This window comes from Strigops habroptila, chromosome 3 (genome assembly GCF_004027225.2).
Source record: "Strigops habroptila isolate Jane chromosome 3, bStrHab1.2.pri, whole genome shotgun sequence".
Taxonomy (NCBI): domain Eukaryota; kingdom Metazoa; phylum Chordata; class Aves; order Psittaciformes; family Psittacidae; genus Strigops; species Strigops habroptila.
The window spans coordinates 16,290,038-16,308,024 of NC_044279.2; the positions used below are offsets into that span (position 1 = coordinate 16,290,038).

General features: G+C 43.7%; 1 protein-coding gene across 10 annotated transcripts in view; it reads right to left on the reverse strand.

Annotated features, from left to right (window-relative positions):
* The window catches only part of CELSR1 (cadherin EGF LAG seven-pass G-type receptor 1), a 165,844-nt gene that overhangs the window by 41,030 nt on the left and 106,827 nt on the right, over positions 1-17,987 (reverse strand). For all 10 annotated transcript variants that reach the window (XM_030480073.2, XM_030480078.1, XM_030480076.1 and 7 more), the window contains exons 6-9: positions 7,124-7,281; positions 5,822-5,985; positions 4,261-4,386; positions 171-337 (exon numbers count right to left, since the gene is read on the reverse strand). In XM_030480073.2, coding sequence (XP_030335933.1) covers positions 171-337; positions 4,261-4,386; positions 5,822-5,985; positions 7,124-7,281 — 615 coding nt within the window. The remainder of the gene's footprint in view (positions 1-170; positions 338-4,260; positions 4,387-5,821; positions 5,986-7,123; positions 7,282-17,987) is intronic.

The following is a 17,987-nucleotide window of genomic DNA, read 5'->3' on the forward strand; positions in this document are numbered from 1 at the left end:
TCTGGATTTTACAATGATCTTTTGATCTTTGTAAAAGGCTGAAGAAATCATCTGTATTTACTGATGTGCATTTAGCTGGGTGGGCTAAGCTAGGTAGTTCATGTGGCTGTATCCACTGATGGGGGAAAATTTCTTAATTCTTTTCCAGCCAAAGGCAGCTACATTGTTACCTGAATGTTGATCTTGGATGCAGCCCCAGCATTGGCTTGCATTAACATGCCATTGACTTTCCGGGTTCTGAACATCAGCCCAATATACCATGGCACTGAGATGGTAATGTCAAGGTCACTCCAAATGATAATGCTTTCGCCACTGAAACGCTGAGGAGAAGGCATCGCTGTAAACAAAGAGACAAGAGAGAAACAGTTTATATCCATCAGGACAAAGATCAGGAGGAGAAATGGCACTATGTGGTGGTGATGGCACAAGGTAGCTAGTCCTTCGTCCACTGAGCTATTTTTAATCCACTATGGAGTAAGAGCCAGTCTAGGAGAGTCACTATGAAGCAACTGATAATACTGTAAATTAACAACCGACCCTTGTCGTGGGGCAGGCACCTTGCCTAGGTGCCTGCACTCAAAAGGCAGCACCCCCACGCTGCTGTGGCATTACACAGGTGAGGAATGTTCCTAGAAAGGTAAGCTCAGGATCTCTACTGATACAGTTCTGCTGATGAGTGGGTGGACAGAGCAGGAAGTATGAGGGCAACAGTTGCTGCAGATGTTTTCAACATATCCTTGATTACCTGCTTCTAATTAACAGATTAAACACAGAGGAAAAGGCTGGGAGGCAACAGGAAATATTAATTAATTATAAATACTCTAAGGTCAGATTATTTAGCTGTCTCAGCTACACAGCCTGTTCACAGGGATAAAGTTTGTGTGAAATTGCCTATATCATCTGCCTTAAATATCTCAAGGTGGCAGCTGAAGAGTCGCCTGCCCTCTTCTCTAACCTTGCACGAACACAGCTCCTACAGGTAGACACTGATGACAACCTTCAAAAGAAAGCACTTTGCCAATGGAAAACAGGGGAACACCCACCCTTTGGACTTCTAAAGTAGCTACCTCAGATAACAGGAGCTACAGTACCAACGATTAGTTGATGCCACTGATCAGAAGCACAAATTAAGCTGTAGGAACTCTGTGCTATTTGCAGCATCTCATATGACACCTCTACCATGTGTGGCACCTTGTAGCAAGATCTACTGTCAGCTCTTGCTTGATGTCCTCAGTCACAGGCATGCTGATGAGGTTTGTGAAGGTTTTTGCAAGCGGGAGCAGGCTTTAGCAACTGGGTTCAACCACCACAGATTAGCACCCAGCCTTGCATCTCAACATGTGCTGAGCCTATGCGGATGCTCAGTGAGATGACAGGGCTTAACAGTCTCCTTCACCTTCTGCTCCACATTACCACATCTGCTGACTCTTCTGGATTTTCTTGTAGTAGAAAAGACCATGTATGTGCAAATGCACAAGTGTTACTGTAAGACGGCAAGTCCTTAGAAAAAGGTAGAGACATCATACCAGAAGATGGAGTCGGGTTGATGTGAAGTTGCATTTTTTGGTGGGAAAAAGCCCAAACCTCAAATTTGATTTATCTACCTTGCTGGTCTGTATAAAGGGAAAGGTTGTAGTGAGGGTAGTGCAGGGCTATTTGTGAGAAATAAGGTGTCAGTGACTGGTGGACTACCACTGCCAAGCCAGACGTGTAAATTGACTGGCCCTTCTTTAAGATGTTGTTACCCAACCACACCACACTGGCGTAAGTGCAGGCACCCCTGAAGGACAACCCTTCTCTCTCCTCCTCCAGGCTGTGATTTCCCCCTTGCAATCACACTCAGTCCTCCAGGAATGCCAGCATGGGCAGATGGTGGAACAACTGAAGCTCAGCCTGCTCTTGAAACTCAGACAGCAATTTAAAATGCTTTCCCAGCAGACAGCTATTCCTAGCTTGCTTAAAACTTGAATCCAGTGCTTGAGCTCTGGCTATCTGGTCCACGCCATGATTCATAAGCCTGCGCTGCACATCAGTGTAAAAGTAACCAGGACATCAGTGTGGAGCAGAATCATTTCCTCTTCTGGCTACACACACGCAAAAGTCAGTCCTCTCCTCCCTCTGCTACCCTGCCAACCTGCAAAATAACCTCAATTGCCAACATCTTTGCTAGTGGTTTTCTAGACCACTGCTGGGATTTTTAAGTCCTCCTGCCTGTGGAGAGCAGAGCCAGGATGCAAACCTTGCGGGTTTCCCACCTGCTGAAGGTTGGGAATGCTGTTTGCAAGTGTTTCTGCTCAGCTCCTGGGAGAACTGGACTGGCATGGCAATTAGCCACCTTCTTCCTTTTCTCACCCGTGTTGACTTTCTGTGCTTGCAAATACCGTTCCCTTCCCACACCTCCTCCTAACTCCTCTCCCTTCCCTGGGGCCAGGGTGCACCTTCCTGCAAATAAACCAGAAATCCCCATCCGTCAGCCCCCTTTGACCTCGCTCCTCCCCCTGGCCCTTTCCCATGCCTGGGACCAGGGGTCTGCTTGGAGGGGCTGGTGGGCACATCCAATGTACCCAGGTGGGACCTGACCACCCCTGTCACCATAGAGGTGAGCACACGTGCTTCCAAGCACAGCATCTCCCTGCCATCAGTGATGCAGTGATGCAAACCAATTGTTTTCTCAGGGTTTGTCACTTTGAAGTGCTGCCTGTGTATTTACATATACTTTTAAGAAACCCTTACATTTAAAAGGCCATCAGAAAGACGTGAGGGCTATTCATTGTGGAGACAAGAGGGCCTGGGGAAACACACTGCCAACACTGGGGTGTCACCTGCGGTTTGGGTGTAGGACATGTAACAGCTTATGTTTTAGTGGTGTTCAGCCTAAGGCAGAGCAGTGCATTAGCCACCTGAGAGCATGTTGGGCACAACTGCTAGATCTTCACAGCACTGCAGTAATTCAGCTTTTAAAAGAATTAAACTACAAAGGTGAAACTAATTTTTCCTCCTTTCTAAATACGAGGGAGACAGGAGCTGCCAGAAGGTGAGTTTAGTGGGTCCTAGGAGAGTGGTGAAGGTAAAACACCCCATCCTCACTAGTGCAGACCAGGTGTCCCTGCCTCTGGCAGGAGGGTTGGAACTAGATGATGTTTAAGGTCCCTTCCAACCCTAATTATTCTGATTCCTTTCCCCTGCAAAACTTAATTTCCGAGCCAGAAACTTAACTATGTGTCTTCTCCTCCTAAGCCGCTGCTTCTCAGGAAAGGGAAGAGCAGTTGCCACCACCTAGATCTGGCCCAGGCTGAGGCATACCGTGCTGAAGTGGTTTGCAAATCACTGTGGTGTGTGCACCTCACCTTGGAGACCTGCTATTCCACAATCCACACCCTGCTAAGAGTAAACAAGAATGTCTGGTTTGGGGTAGATACATCAGAAGAACAAAATCCTTGATCACACTGCAAACTCTTCTGGGCTATCAGAGGGGGAAATGAAAATGAAGACCTACCACATCTGCATCAGAGACCAGAATGTGGCCTTCTGTTTCTAGGAAAGCCACCTGTTTAAGCAGGTTTTCTTTCCTGGACGCCTCCAGGAAGCTCCAAATGAGCAACCCTCCACTAGACATGGAGATGCCACCTTACAGCGGGCAGCCTGCTGCTCACTGATCCCATGGGACCCCTCATGCAGACCACTCCTTGCTTCCTTGGGAAGAAATAAACTGCAAGTTCTTCACGCTCTATAAAACACACCTGCTGCTCCTTCCTCATCCTTTATTAATGAGGTTTTACACATATACACATATTGTGTTCAGTCAAAGAAAAACCCTATAAAACTGAAAGTGCTCATACTCAGCAGAGTGCCTTCTTGCCAAGAAAGTGGTGATTAAAACTGCACATTCATCCCTGGTTTGAGTCAAAGCCCAATAAAGTCAGCGGGATTCTTTCCACTGATTTAAAGAGGCTTAGGATCAGGCATTTTTACTATAAACTAATTACTAAATACTGCCAAGTTCTGGGGAACTACTTTGCTTATGTAAGTAAATCAATGAAAGCTGCTGTTACTCATGACAGCTATCATATTTACTGTATAGGTGATCTCTAAAGTAATTTCAAATAGATAATGGGTGACTTTTAGTCTTAATGGCAATTTTCTGTTTCCTAGTTTCCTATCCCTTAAGCATCACAGTTTAACATACGTGCTATGATATGTTAATGATGGGTAATGAAATGTTCACAAGTGACTACACACGAAGAGGTCTTTGCATCCCACCTTGCTCGCAGTTTTTCCCTCCGTAGCGCACGGGGCACTCGCAGATGTATGTGTTCCACTTGTTGATGCACGTGCCTCCATTCTGGCACCAGTTGGTTTCACAATAGTTCCTCTGTGCTGCACAGCCTAAAATTCAGAAAAACAGTTACTTTGCACGGTTTTTAACAAGAAAAAGGCTTTGAACGATTGTATCTATCTGAGCTTTTATGTAAAGAGAAGACATGACTGTTATAGGTTTGGTTTGGGTTTTTTTAATATCCTCAAAGTCAGTGAAACAAAATGTGAATGGCAAAAGTTTACATGAGCTGAGCAAGTGTCAAATTCATACAGACAAATCTATCAGAGGCTATTAAATACAGTCACTGAGCTGTGAATCTCTGGGGACTAAGAGAAAATTTGGGGGAAATATCACTGCATGCTTATCCTGTTTTTATACTCTTCCCCTGGCACCCAGTGCTGGAGACATGCAGATCAACTGGTGCTGTGACTCAGCACCACTGTTCACAACTTACTGTCATCTCACTGAGACACTAACCAGAAAAGGCAATGGGCAGTGGAATTATACTACTATACATCATTATTTTAAACTATACAGAAACACGTTTCCAAATGAACAAAAATATCCATCCTAAAGAAAACATGAAAACACTTCATGGCCTTCTGATGAATATTTTTGTAAGATAAAAACTCATGTTTAACTAATATTAGAGACTGTTAAAAAAGGTCTCTAAGACAAAATAACAATTTGAAGCGTATGCTATGACTCCCTTCCTAATCCATGATCAATGCAACATACCTAAGAACTGCAATTTAGCTCTTTCACAGACCTTCAGCAGATGGAAGGAACTTGCCGTTCTTGCATGTAAGAGCCAGTTTTATGATGATGAGAACATGTTGTACACCAGAACTGATCCTGGGATCCCACTAATCAGGGATCCAAGGACTGGAAACCAAATCAAAACTTCCAACAGGCTGCTTCATGAAGCAGGTTTCAGATTTGGAGGATTGTAGAACTTGATGTATAGAACATCTTATGAATAATTTATGAAATAGTCTTTAAAAACTATTTTTCATGAACTAATCCCACTGGCTTTCAGAGCAAAGTGACATTTAAATGGTAGTTAAAAAAAAAAACAAAACAAAATGAGGAGTTCATTTAGAAGTAAATTCCTGGGTAAAACTCTTTAACAATGGAGAAAGTCTAAACAAGCCTGGTCCTCTTCTGCTGCTTAATCCTCTAAGTGTGTGCTGTGCCACGGGCTATTGTGTGTGTCCCTGGCATGAGCACAGACTGCACCTTGCTCAAACAAACCAGGTCTGGATGGAGCTGACGTGGTGGCAGCACAACGCCCAGCAGCACCTTGAGCTCCTTCCACGTGGCCTGGGGCAAATGCTCTGCACTCAGTGGTGCTAACAGCGGGATGGGGCCATTTCACACCCCTCTGGCCCCCTTCTGGGGTTTGTCTCAGTGCTGCCCCTTTGACATCCTAAGCCCTGTTAGACACACAGCTACCACAGAGAGCTTCCTTGTGTTGGCTTTTGAGGCAGCAGTCATTCATACCTGGCAGAGTGCCATTATTGGCGATGAAACTAGCCATGTCAATCGGCTTGCTGTCGATAGAGAGGTTCCTCATGCAGCCGATAAACTGTCTGTTGTGCACTGGGAAATCTTCAGGCAGATTTGGAACACCGCCAAGGAGGAGAGGGCCAGTGAGGTCCAAAGATCTGAAAAAACAAAGAAATGTTCATAATTTCTTGCACAGAGTTTGTTTTGTTTTGTTCTTTATCTTACTGCTTCCATAAGCACATTTGAGCTGTTTAGTCTGCCCATGTTGCCATGAACTTCCCTCTGCTACATCAGCACTTTCAGAGCTTGTAATCAAAGGACCTTCCAGAAACACCACAAACTTTGAACTTAGGGGCTGTCATCACACACAGAATCCTATGACCTCTCCCCAGCAGTGGCCAGTATGAAGGAGAAAATTAAAACTACGGAAAAATGTGCAGCCGCAGGACACTTCCTTCTGACTCCAGTCACGTTACTCAGCACAAGGGTTGAGATGCCGTAGATTTTGATATAATGACTTAATTATTATACAATGACAACCCTTTTAAAATCCTCTGAAGATTTCAGTCTTAGTAGCATTTAGTGGATACAGGTTCCGCTGAATGACTCTACACTGTGTGAAAAGTGTATGATCTGGACAGTTTGAATTAGCCCTAACTTTTATGGTGCCCCCTCCTCTTGGGATTTTAGAGCAGCACGTGTACCTTAATGGTCTTTCTGCTATCACTCATTACTTTGTATTCCCACTACATTGGTTGCTGTCCATCTCCTCTTTAAACTCAAAAGTAATAATCTTTTTGGTCTTTCCTCACAGGAAATCTTTTTTCATACCTAATGATTTTCAATGGCCTTCTCTGTGTCTCATTTATTTTTATCTCCTTTTAAGAGAGGACTTAAATATGTAAATGACAGAAGTAATAAGCTCTTCAGCTGTACCCTTCATTAATAAAGTCTAATATTTTATTTGCCCTTCTCTCTACATTTTCATACTGAGTAGATGCTTTTTGGGGGCAGGCCACACTGAACTCCATTTTTTGTGGTTATGGGGTTTTTTTACATTTTACAAGTAATTTGGGTGCATATCTGTATCTACACAAAACTCTCTGCATTCCATCCAGTGTATTGCCAATTGCAGTAGCCTCCAACAAATTCCATTGCCAAACTAAACCTTGTTACTTTTTCTTGTTAAATCATATCTGCTTTTCCAACTGTATTTGCTTAGTGGTTAATCACACACTGCTGACTCTCCCCTGGAAGAAGAGAATGAGTGGAACAGGCAACAGAGAGAATCCTTACTTCTTGGAGCCGGTCTGAGTCCCCTGGGCTGCGCAGGTGTAATTTCCAATGAGGCTCCCAAAGCGCACAGCCACTGCTGTGTCACAGTCGTCCACAGTCACCACCGCCACCTTCTCTCCAGACGGCCCATGGGGAATTCCTAATCGCCCAATGTTGGGCTTCAAGAAATAAATGTCATATATCATACGGTGCTACATACACACGGCATTTAGATGCTGGTTCAGCCAGCTCAACAGCATACTTCGTCCTATCCGCCAATGGGGACTAAAACAGGATATGTAAGCAAAATAGCAGAAGTTAACTTGACCTATGACATCTAGCCAAGAAAAAAACCCAATGGATGGCTTCAGAGGGAGTTTACATGTGCCCAGTGGGATATACAGCATGGCCAGAAATAGCTTTGGTCTTTCCCACCGCTGAACTACCTGGGCTCAAATCACTTCAAAGAGGCATTTTCTTACTTCCGCACAGCAAACTAACAAATTCTGCTCATTTTGCTACTCTTCACCTCAAGTGAATGAAGTCACCTGATTTTTAACATTGTTTCTGCCCAAGCACAGAAAACCATCAAATGATGTAATATCACAAGTGAGGCTAAAGGCTTAAGTCAAATTTTCTCTGATGGGGATACTCTGTCAGGGCCACCAGAAACTAAGTGCAGGTTCTTATAAAGCTATAGTGAAAGGTTGTCTGATAATTGTGATGAGGCTTAGATGAAGACCTCTTGTTTCAGCTACAGGATGGAGTGCATGTATAAAGACCAGCATAGCAGCCTTAGCGAAGAACTAGCAAATTCTGTAAGAAAACTGCTTTCCATGTTTAGTATTCTAGAGCTACACAACCCTAATCTAGAGCTACACAACCCTAATCTACCACTGGTGCAGGATCCCTGCAGACTTCAGGGGTACAGGAGAAGCAACGAACTGAACAAGCCTGAGTGCTGTCATTCCTCTATGGGCAAAGTGAAACCCCAGAGGAGTGGAGTCACCAGGATCTGACCAGACACGTGGCACAACTGAAAGCCAAGAGGTATTTTTACAATGTGTTGATCAACAGTAGTTATAACCATATGAAAACAGAGGATGGCTGGACATCACACTGTAGTTTGCTGTATGCACACTTTAAAACATAAATTGCTCGACTGTGTACTGAAATCCCTTCTTTGTAGAGCAAATGCAGAAGCAGTAGAGGGATAAGTGCCCATTGTTTCTGTTTCTGTTTCGGTTGCACACACATAAATTTGTTAAAATATGTAAAGCCATTTTGATCATGTGTAAAGAGATACAAATTTATTTCTAAGGGTAATTATCCCAATGTATAAAACATTTTTAAAAGATGTTTCCTGGTGTCAGTTCCAGTTGGAAAGTATTTTCCATTTCCTCTACCAAGAACTAATGCGATCACATACTTTGGCAGTTATACAGTATAAGGTTTTGACCTCTCCCGAGTGATATTAAGGCAGATTTTATTTTTTCCGATACTCCCAGGACTTTGCCACTGCCTAGCTTGGAACGACAGGAAGCATACACATTTGCAGTGCTGAAAATGTTATTGTGTGCGATGATGGCAATGTTAGTGAGCAGCTTTTCAAAGCGAATGAAAAAATACATAGAAAATTAACGAAGCCACTGGCAGACTTTCCCTTCCAAAATTAAAATGTTTACATTCTGGGTGCTACTTCTATTCATTTGGAGGAGTGATTCGATTAACATTTGTGGTTTTGTGCTTCACTGACATAACCTATTGTTTCTTACATGGGCGCCTTGACAAAGGCAGGGTATTTATTCTCGCAGCAGGGGGGATCTGCCCAATGTTAATCAAGATTGCAACCTGATGAGAGTCAGCAGTTTGCAGCTGCTCCTTCACAGTCAACTAGCTGCAGTGGCACACTGATTTTTTTGGTATTTTTATGTAACATAGAAACTGCAAAGTGTTTCTCTAGATGTTGACTGTTCATTGCAGTGCAGATCTCTGGCATCCTTTTGGCTCTGATGACCACACAGAACAAAAAGCTGATGAAGAAGAAATGGAAGATTCCAGTGAATGAAAAAAGATATACTGGCAGTTCATTCTTAGTTCAAATACGCCATGATTTTCTGTCCATGTCAAAAGGCTCATTTGGCAGAATAGGCTTTTCCCAAAATGTAAAAGTATGTTGCTGGGAGAGGAAATACAGATTTTCTGGCTGATATAATGGGACATGGACTCCTTTTTCTCTTATATATGGCAAGTACTACACTACTCATCTTCTCAGCACCTAGCATAGGGAACACTTTATTAACTGAAACAATGTGAAATAAATAAAAGACTGGAACAGAGGGAGTCCAAGTTAGGAATTCCTTCAGAGCTGCATCATGAAACTGATTTTATTCATTTTTTTTTTCATTAATACTAAATATAGCTTGCTGGTGATGCAAAGGATATTTAGAGCATCAGGCATTTGAATAGTTGAGTGCTAGAAAGAGAATTAATCACACAGCAGGAATCTTGGGGTCTAATTACAAGAATTCCTATTGCAGGTTCAGAGACCATCAGCTATAAATGATGAAAAATAAGAAAAAAATAGCTATTAATTGACTACAAAACGATTATGACCACGGTGTGATTAAAGGTAAAAAAGGCAATACAACAGTGGGTTACGAAGATGGGTATGAGGGAGATTTTATGACACTGAACAGGATGGCAATTCTGAGTTCATTTATTAAAAATAACTTTCATCTAGAGCATATGCACAGAACTGCAGCCAGAGCAGGGAAAGCTTACCTTATCAAACAGGCAAAACGGACTTGGCTTGTTTAGCCTAGCAAAGTAAAGGCTGGGGAAGGCTTTTGGAAAAAGAGAAGACACTATTACAGCAATGGTCACAGTGCAGAACAAATGAGTATAAGATGCCCATGAGTAAAGTAAGCTGGAAATCACCAGGTGATGCTCAGCCATAGGAGGGATCATCTTTGGGAAAGTAGCAGGGGTGAAAATTGTAAAAAAGAACTTAATTTGTTTGTGAAATACGCAAGAAAGTGAATTGCCAACACTAAATGGTAGCACTGTGTTCACATTTCAGGCATGATCTTTGCCTCGATAGAATCCTACTGGAGCAAGACTGATCCCTAACAGTAGGAACAGCTAACACTAACCAGTATTAATTCACACTATTATTTTCTGGAAATATGTTCAAGGAGTTAAAAGCCAGACTTCCATCTGGGTACTCAGGAGTCCTTTCTGCCTGTCAGACTCATCTCCTGAAACCCCATGCTACCCGAAAGGCAAGTTTCATTAGCTGTGCCAATTCTGCACCCATGAGTAAATGTGCAATGTGGTGTACAGGAATTTACCAGCATGACCCCCATTAATGGTAATACAAGTCATGTAACTGAGTTCCTGCTCATGGGGCTGAAAATTTACCTTGTGCTGCCTAACTCTAAAGGCTCCTTTTTACTTAGTTCTTGGCCAGGAAGTGGTTGAGATTCAAACTTCAAAGACCGTGTGCTGTAAAAGTAAGTAGCAAGAACGGGTACCAAGCAGTGCCAGAGAAAGAACTTGGGTCTCCTTTAAACCTACTTAGAAAACGGGATTCATCCTGGACTCAAAAAATAAATAAGGAAAAAAGAAAGCAGTCCTGAATGTTGCAGTCTATTATCACCATTACACAGTGATCTTCAAACATTCTGTGCACCCCATATAAAGCGTGTTGTGTTTGTTGTACCGACCCTTGTGTTTTCTTGTTATAATTACAGAGTCACCTGGAGAAGCAGCAGCCCTGACTCAGGATCCACATGTGAGAGCAGAAGCCACCTACCTTTCTTTCTATCTGTAAAACAAGATGAGCCACATTTATGTTCCTCAAATAATGGCAATTAGTACCTAATATTGTACATAGTGTCATGAAACTTGACTTTGCCTCACTGTGCTTTCATGAAGGAAATGAGTGGTTCTGATCTATGGGTGGACAATCTCAAACCTCGTGTCTAACCCATGACATTCTCCTTTGCCCAGACAGAGTCTCAGGCAGATTGCAGGAATGACAGTTTCTGTCTGACCATAGCGGAGTCAACAGCGAGACTCATCTACTGTCCTCAGTGGTGTCCTGGAGGAGTGACCTTCTCAAGCTGCAGAGATGCATGCAACTCCCTTTGGCCACCTGCAGTGACTTTCTCAGGTTGCAGTGAGAGAACGGCACCACGAAGGTATTCTACTAGCGATGCCAAATCTGATTTTTGTGAAACTCAAGTACGAGCAATGAAGTGTTTGGACTTCTCCCCACAGCTTCAACAGAAACACATGTAGATTCTCCCAGGTGCCTGTAAAACCCTGAGAAGCTTAATCTGTGAACTTGTGTTTTATAAATGGAGACCAGACAGAGGAGAGAAGGTCATCAAAATACATCTGTTTGTAGTTTGCAAATCTACTGTACAAATCTACTCCCATTCCACTTAAAACATCAGACATGGATATTCCTCTGTATCTGTTTCATTTGGATCCTCTATTATTTTAAAGTCAATATTTAAACTGCGAGAGCCCACACAGTTACTTATTAAAGACACAGATGGTCTAACGATGCAGAGTGAATGGAAAAGGCAAGCAGATTAACGGACAATGGAAGCCCTGTCTTAAATACTTAACCGTTACATTTTTACATAAAAAATACTATTGTTTTCAAAAGTCATGATGCAGAATTGTTGGAAAGGTTTAAGCAAATAGTCCAATCTTTGTAGCCTTATTTTGAATTAAACCAGACTAGATACTGTACATGTAATAGAAATACTACAAAGTGCAAATGTTTGTTTAGTCAATCAGCAGCAGTGGTGACACTCAGATTCCTAGATCTCACCCTTTTATTAGTTAATCTGCAAGATAACAGTGCTTTTCCAAAGGTCCCACAAACACCTCCTCTACCAGAAACACCCTTTTCCAAGTTCCATTCGTAGATAAACAATTGCCACTTGACTTTTCCCACAGATGGAAAGAGGGAGAGAGGTGTTGGCTGGCCATGGGAGTGTTCCAACATCACGGATATTCCCCAAACTCAAACTGAAAGCTGTGCCCTCTATCCCAAACCTTGGCTATGAGGACTTCCGCCTGCTTTAGCCACGCCATTGAGCCTTTTGAAGGAGCTGAGAAGACGATTCAGCAGCAGACTGTAAGCATGGCCAAGACTTTGAGAACACAAACCGGGAACCCTTGCAGATGAGACACAACCCACCTCATTATTCTCGGCATGAGGAGACCTGTTTTCTTGGGGGACAGATATAATGTTGTATATCGTAAATACTGCATTTGCTCAGCTCGCTGTACACATTAAAAAATATATCTATTTTTAGGAAGTTGGTCTTTCAGCAAGATGCTTTGTGTGGCATAGCTTAATATGCAGAGCTTGGCTTGTCTTTTTAATAAGTGCAACTGTGTAAAAAGAAAAGCCATCCTGAAGTCAGTGCCAGCCTTTCAGTGCTTCCAAGAGTCTGCTTACCGGACAATAAGTTACCCTTCTGTTTTTGTTAATCAGTAGCTAATGATTTATTGACTGTTTGGAGTGGTTAAAGGTTAAAAAGAATCTGTTTCCTAGTTATTTTTAATACAAAAAAACCTCTCCTCTGCATTGTTAGTGTGCTGGTTCAGGCCTCTCTGCCCCCCAAAGTTATGGGTGGAAAATGCCTCATGTTCATACCCTTTGGAGCTCTTTGCTTTCTAACAGTTCCACCTACAGTAATAATGGGAAAAAATGGAGCAACTGGCATCAGGTCCCACTGGAGGCTGCTGCTGGGGCTCCGGTTGGGTCCCCCCTCACGGGTTCCCTGGTGCTCATTAGGCAGCCTGCCAGCCGCCCCGCTCCTTCGTTAACCCGCCGGCCTCTGCTCTGCTATCTGACATGGGGAAGGGAGAAACCCCCTCCCGCTCCCAGGCGATGCTGTGCTGCTTCAGTGGTCAAAAAGCTCATTAAGGGCCCGCGGTGGCGGCAGTCTCCCTGGGCAAGCTGCTGAAGCCCAGCCCCCCGCAAGGGAATAAATAAATAAACAGGAAAAAACCCCACAAACGGGGAAAGCACCACACTTGTAATCCCAGGGAGAGACTAGGAAATGCCAGAGAAGCTTAGTGCCATGGCATGGGCTTGCAGACCATTCTGATCCATCGGGAAACTCCAAATTAGGCCAGATTAGAGAAACTGTTAATGTTAATCTCTGCTTTTTAAAGTTTCCCCCTACAGCTTTCCAGAGCACCTTTAAAATGAAGCGGTGTGAAGAGCTGAGAATCCTTTACACATCCTGATTAGTCACCAGGGAAAGGCAGGACAAATCATTTCACATAAACCCCTTACTCCTTTGATGTATGTATCCCCTTTATTCCCTGAATATTTTAATGGCATTTCTTTACACAAACTTGGCTCGAGTCTGTAGAGAAACATGAGAGCCTGTGACAGTGAAAAGGAAAACCAAAAAGCTTCCCATCCGTGAGTCAAAAATGCAAATCCTGAAAAGCCACCAGACCAGTTCCTTTTCCTAGACAAACTCCCTGAAACAGGGATTGTCAGGAGCCAGGCTGGCCTACAAAGTAAAGCAAGTTTTACTAGCCTGATTTGTTATCTCCTTCATGGCCACATCCAGAGGCTAAACTTTGATATTCAAAGCAGGAGGCTTCAGGCACAGCTAAGGGACCTGGCACGCATGAACAGTATGGCCTGAATTGCTGCTGCTCTTTCAGTGGCAGGGCAGAGACAGGGAGCAGGCCTCCCGTCCCACCACATGGCAGCAGCATGGCAAGGCTGTGAAAAGCCAGGGTTACACATACCCGGCATCCAGACTCGCTCCGTCCCTCCACAGTGTGGCCACTACCTTCACAAATATCATCCAGCTCCTGCAAAGGGTATATTCTTGGATTTGACTAATTCTGGCAAAGCCTGCTGTAGTACTGATGGGAAGCACGAGTTTTCCCTGCCTGCAAATGGAAATTTTATCCTCAAATTTGTATTCCCAGATGCTTCTCAGCTCTTTGATGCTGGATCAGTGACTCAGCGAGAAGGACCTGTTTTGGCTGTCAAGAGACCATGCCCACTCCCCAAGACAACATCCAACTTTCTGCATGTAAGACACCACTCACGGTGCTGTGTTGCTGCAGGCCCCCTCTTCCATGCTCTGCAGCCCACTCCTCTTTGATACGCTCCTCTGGCTGGTGCACCTTCCCCCTACCCTCTGAACTCCCCTTCTCTCTGTTTTGCTGCCTCGCTCCCTTCCACCAAGGATGTTCTTCCAACATCTTTGGAGAACTGGGAGAGGAACGCACATGAGGGATGCTGGAACAGCATCCTAGTTCATCAAACCCTTCTCCCTTTGCCATTTGTCCGTATCTACCTCCCAAAGAACCACTCAAATATTTTTGGTTTTATATGAATTTTGTAAGCTTGTAATCCAGGATGCAAATATTATTGCTGTCAGACTCCAAGGAACACCTAGAAATAGCACAATGTGACACTCAGTCACAGCAACTAACTCCTTCTCCTTGGACTCATCCCTGGTGACACCTTGCCAAGCAAACTGCTGCTCAGTGTGGATGATGGGGACACAGCTATGTCTATAAAATCCAAGGATCCCACACTGGATCTTTGTGAGGATCTCCTGGTACACACAGACCCCTTCGTGGCCAGGTAATTGCAAAGTGCTATTCCCCACACGAGAGAGACAAACGCAAAATACCTGAAAATTTACTGCAAATCAGGCAGCTACTGTAGATTTACTGCATGATTAAATGGAGATAACAGCGCACTTCAAAGAACTCGCACCAAATTCCTGAGGTGCCATTTCAATGACTCTGCTGGCTTTGCACCAGGCTGGGCTGCACAGGACAGCCTTCAAGCACCGTCCTCAGGCCTTGTGGTGAGCCAAGGGTCATTCAGACTCAGCCAGCTCTCAGGAAGGTCCCTTGCATCTCCTTGGCCTTCAGGAGGAGCTGAAAACCACCATTCTGGGAGGTGCCGTTAAACTTCTGAGGAGTTTTGTGGTGTGGAGGTATTAGATGGCTTGAGTGAACCCAGCTCAGGTGTGGGATGGGCAGTGCTGTAACTGGGCACACAAACCAAGGCTTTTAAAACCTGGGAGGAGTGAGATGAGTAAGCGCTGAGCAGCCTTGCTGAGGATGAGGCTTCCAGAAGAGCAGGGGCTCGTGTTGGCTTTGACATGACATGGTCTCTACTGCCACTTAGAAAGTGAAAAACCTGTGGATGGTTTCTGAAAAGTTACTGTTTGCATTTGGTTATAAAATCACTGCCACAACAAGGAGTGTTTTCAGGTGGTATTTGCAAACTGCAAGAACACCACTTCCAAAAGCAGGTCGGGGAGAGAAAGAGCCAGGCACTGGGTACGAGCTTGTCCTACTCCTCCCCAGCCACCCGAGAGACTTCTCAAAGCTATCATAGAGAGCTGAGGACCAGGTCACATGTTGCACCTCAATGACCTCCAAATGACTTTCACTGCTTTACACTTTCATTTCCCGAGACACAGATTTAGAGGCGAGTTATTTGTTATTTTGTGTCAAGACAATGGAATGTCGCTCTGCTGCCAAACCCTGATTTCCTTTCCCAGATATCAATCACTTCGCACTTACCCTCTACCAGAAAGAAACCCCCCAAGATCAACAAAAACAATGACTACTAATGCAGGATGAATAAGTATCGGTGGAACTGCAGGGAGAGGCCTTTAAAGTCCAGGCTCACGTGTGCTTGTTCTGCAAGGGCAGATCAGCTTCCCCCCACCCCGAACACCTGCAAGGGCTTCACAACCACATTTGAGCAGGACCAAGAAAAAGTAAATATTAGCCAGGCAGCCCTTCAGTGCTTCTCAGGAGATGTTAGGAATGTAAATGGTTGCACAGGCCAGAGTGAAGTCCCACTCAGGGAGTGGTAGGTGCCACAGAAGAGCCTAAAAGCAGGGCAAATGTGCAAATGTGCTCCTAGGTCTCGGCTTCCCACCTGCAATACTGCAGGCTGGAGCTTGGGATGGGTTTTCACAGGATCCTGACATATTTTATGGATGGGATTCATTATCTAATCAGCCTTCTGCCTTACACAGCCACAGAACATCACCCAGTGAGTCCTGCTTCAATAACAATACTTGCACCCAAGCTAAAATTTTCCTTTAGAAAGGGAAATACTGGCTTGATTTAAAGATTTCAAAGGACAAAGAGACCATAAGAAATGTGGGAAGATTGTCCATGGCAGGAGGGTTGGAAATACATGATCTTTAAGGTCCCTTCCAACACAAACCATTCTGTGATTCTATGATTTCTAATCAGAATCTGTCAAGCTTCATTTTTTATGTATCAAGTCTATGCTCTTACCTAGACTTGGAATTTCATTGATGATCCTCTGGATCTGGGTGAAAAAGTGAATTTGGCTTCAGCAAGGACAGGAGTCTCTGAATCTTCAGCCAGAATGCCAGGAAATGACTCATGAACCAAACTATTTTTGCAGAGATTACCTTTTCTCGTGGCATTTTAAAAACTGAGTTCTGACCATGTAGGAAATGACATGTGTTACATTCAGGCACGAGCAACATGTTTTATGTGTTTGACTGGAACAACATTTTGAACTTTGAATGTAAAGCGCTGGCATGCATTCAGCACTGGAAAATCTAATTTCTTTCCCTTCCTTTAGCTGCGTGTAATTTTAATTGATAGTTTTTTTAAATGGCCATGCCCATTTGCTCTAAAAATACATAGTACAGATAAATAATACAAATGCACAGCTAAAGATTCCTCATACCCTCATATTGTACGTGTGCCTCCAGCACTGCCTACCACATGCTTCACAAGCCTGCCCACCAGGAAGCACTATACCCTGCTGATACACTAACTCTTCTTCTTGTAAGAAAGTTGTAAAAGAACTATCATAGCCAACATCTCGCTAACAATATTGATAATCCAGTAAAAACTCCTTGACCTCTTGAGTTGAAAAGTAAATGAAACATGCACATCCCTCTGGATGCTTGTTACAAATTTGGTTGCGCTAGCAGAAAAGTGACTTTTTCACTTGAATTGCTTTTCTTCCTCATCTGACTGAAGAAACCCCAGCAACTTGCTCTGTGAAGAAGAGGCCCTGCACTTACGCAGGTAACCACAGATAAGCCCTTCTCAAAACTAGAGGAACAGATTGACTGTGGTTATGCTCCCCGAGTTTTTGGTGTCCTGCAACCTTTCCTGTGCTTAAGCTATGGCGGATCTTTTGATCCCATGAAAATGCCGTAGAAGGAAAGACATCCAGCACAAATTGATGATCTAGTGAAGTATAACACCAGTACGCTGCTGGAAGTTAGCACTGTTCACTGCCTCCTCCTTGCTGTGCCACCACTGATCTCTGCAGCCCTGCTATTAAATAGTCGCAATGAGATGGGTGATAAGGAAATGATAAAATTAGAAATATGGCTAAATCTTAAGTGAGAATACATTGGTTGTTTTAAGAGGAAGCGCTAAATTTTAACATGCTTTCTTCCTTGCACACTTGAGAGAGCTTTTAAGAGCCGTATTGGCATTTCTTAGCAATATTACGCATTTAGGTTTGGAAATGCAGACCCACAAAATTGTACTTCTTCCTGGAAAAATATGCCCAGAGAAGTAGGCTGTTCCTAACTGAATGACATGTTCAGTATTTTTACAGTACCCTACCCCCCCAGATATTTACTTAACAGTACAATTAATGTTCTGCATTTTTCTTTACCAGACAATGCCAAGCCATACCAGAGCAGGCCGGTGTTGATCGCGGATGCTGTAAACACAGCAAGTCAATCTGAGCCAGCAAAATCCGAACTGTGGCGGGGCCCACATCTGATCAACAGTGGCATTATCATAATCTTCAACAACTGCATTGTTTATTTAGAAAATCTCC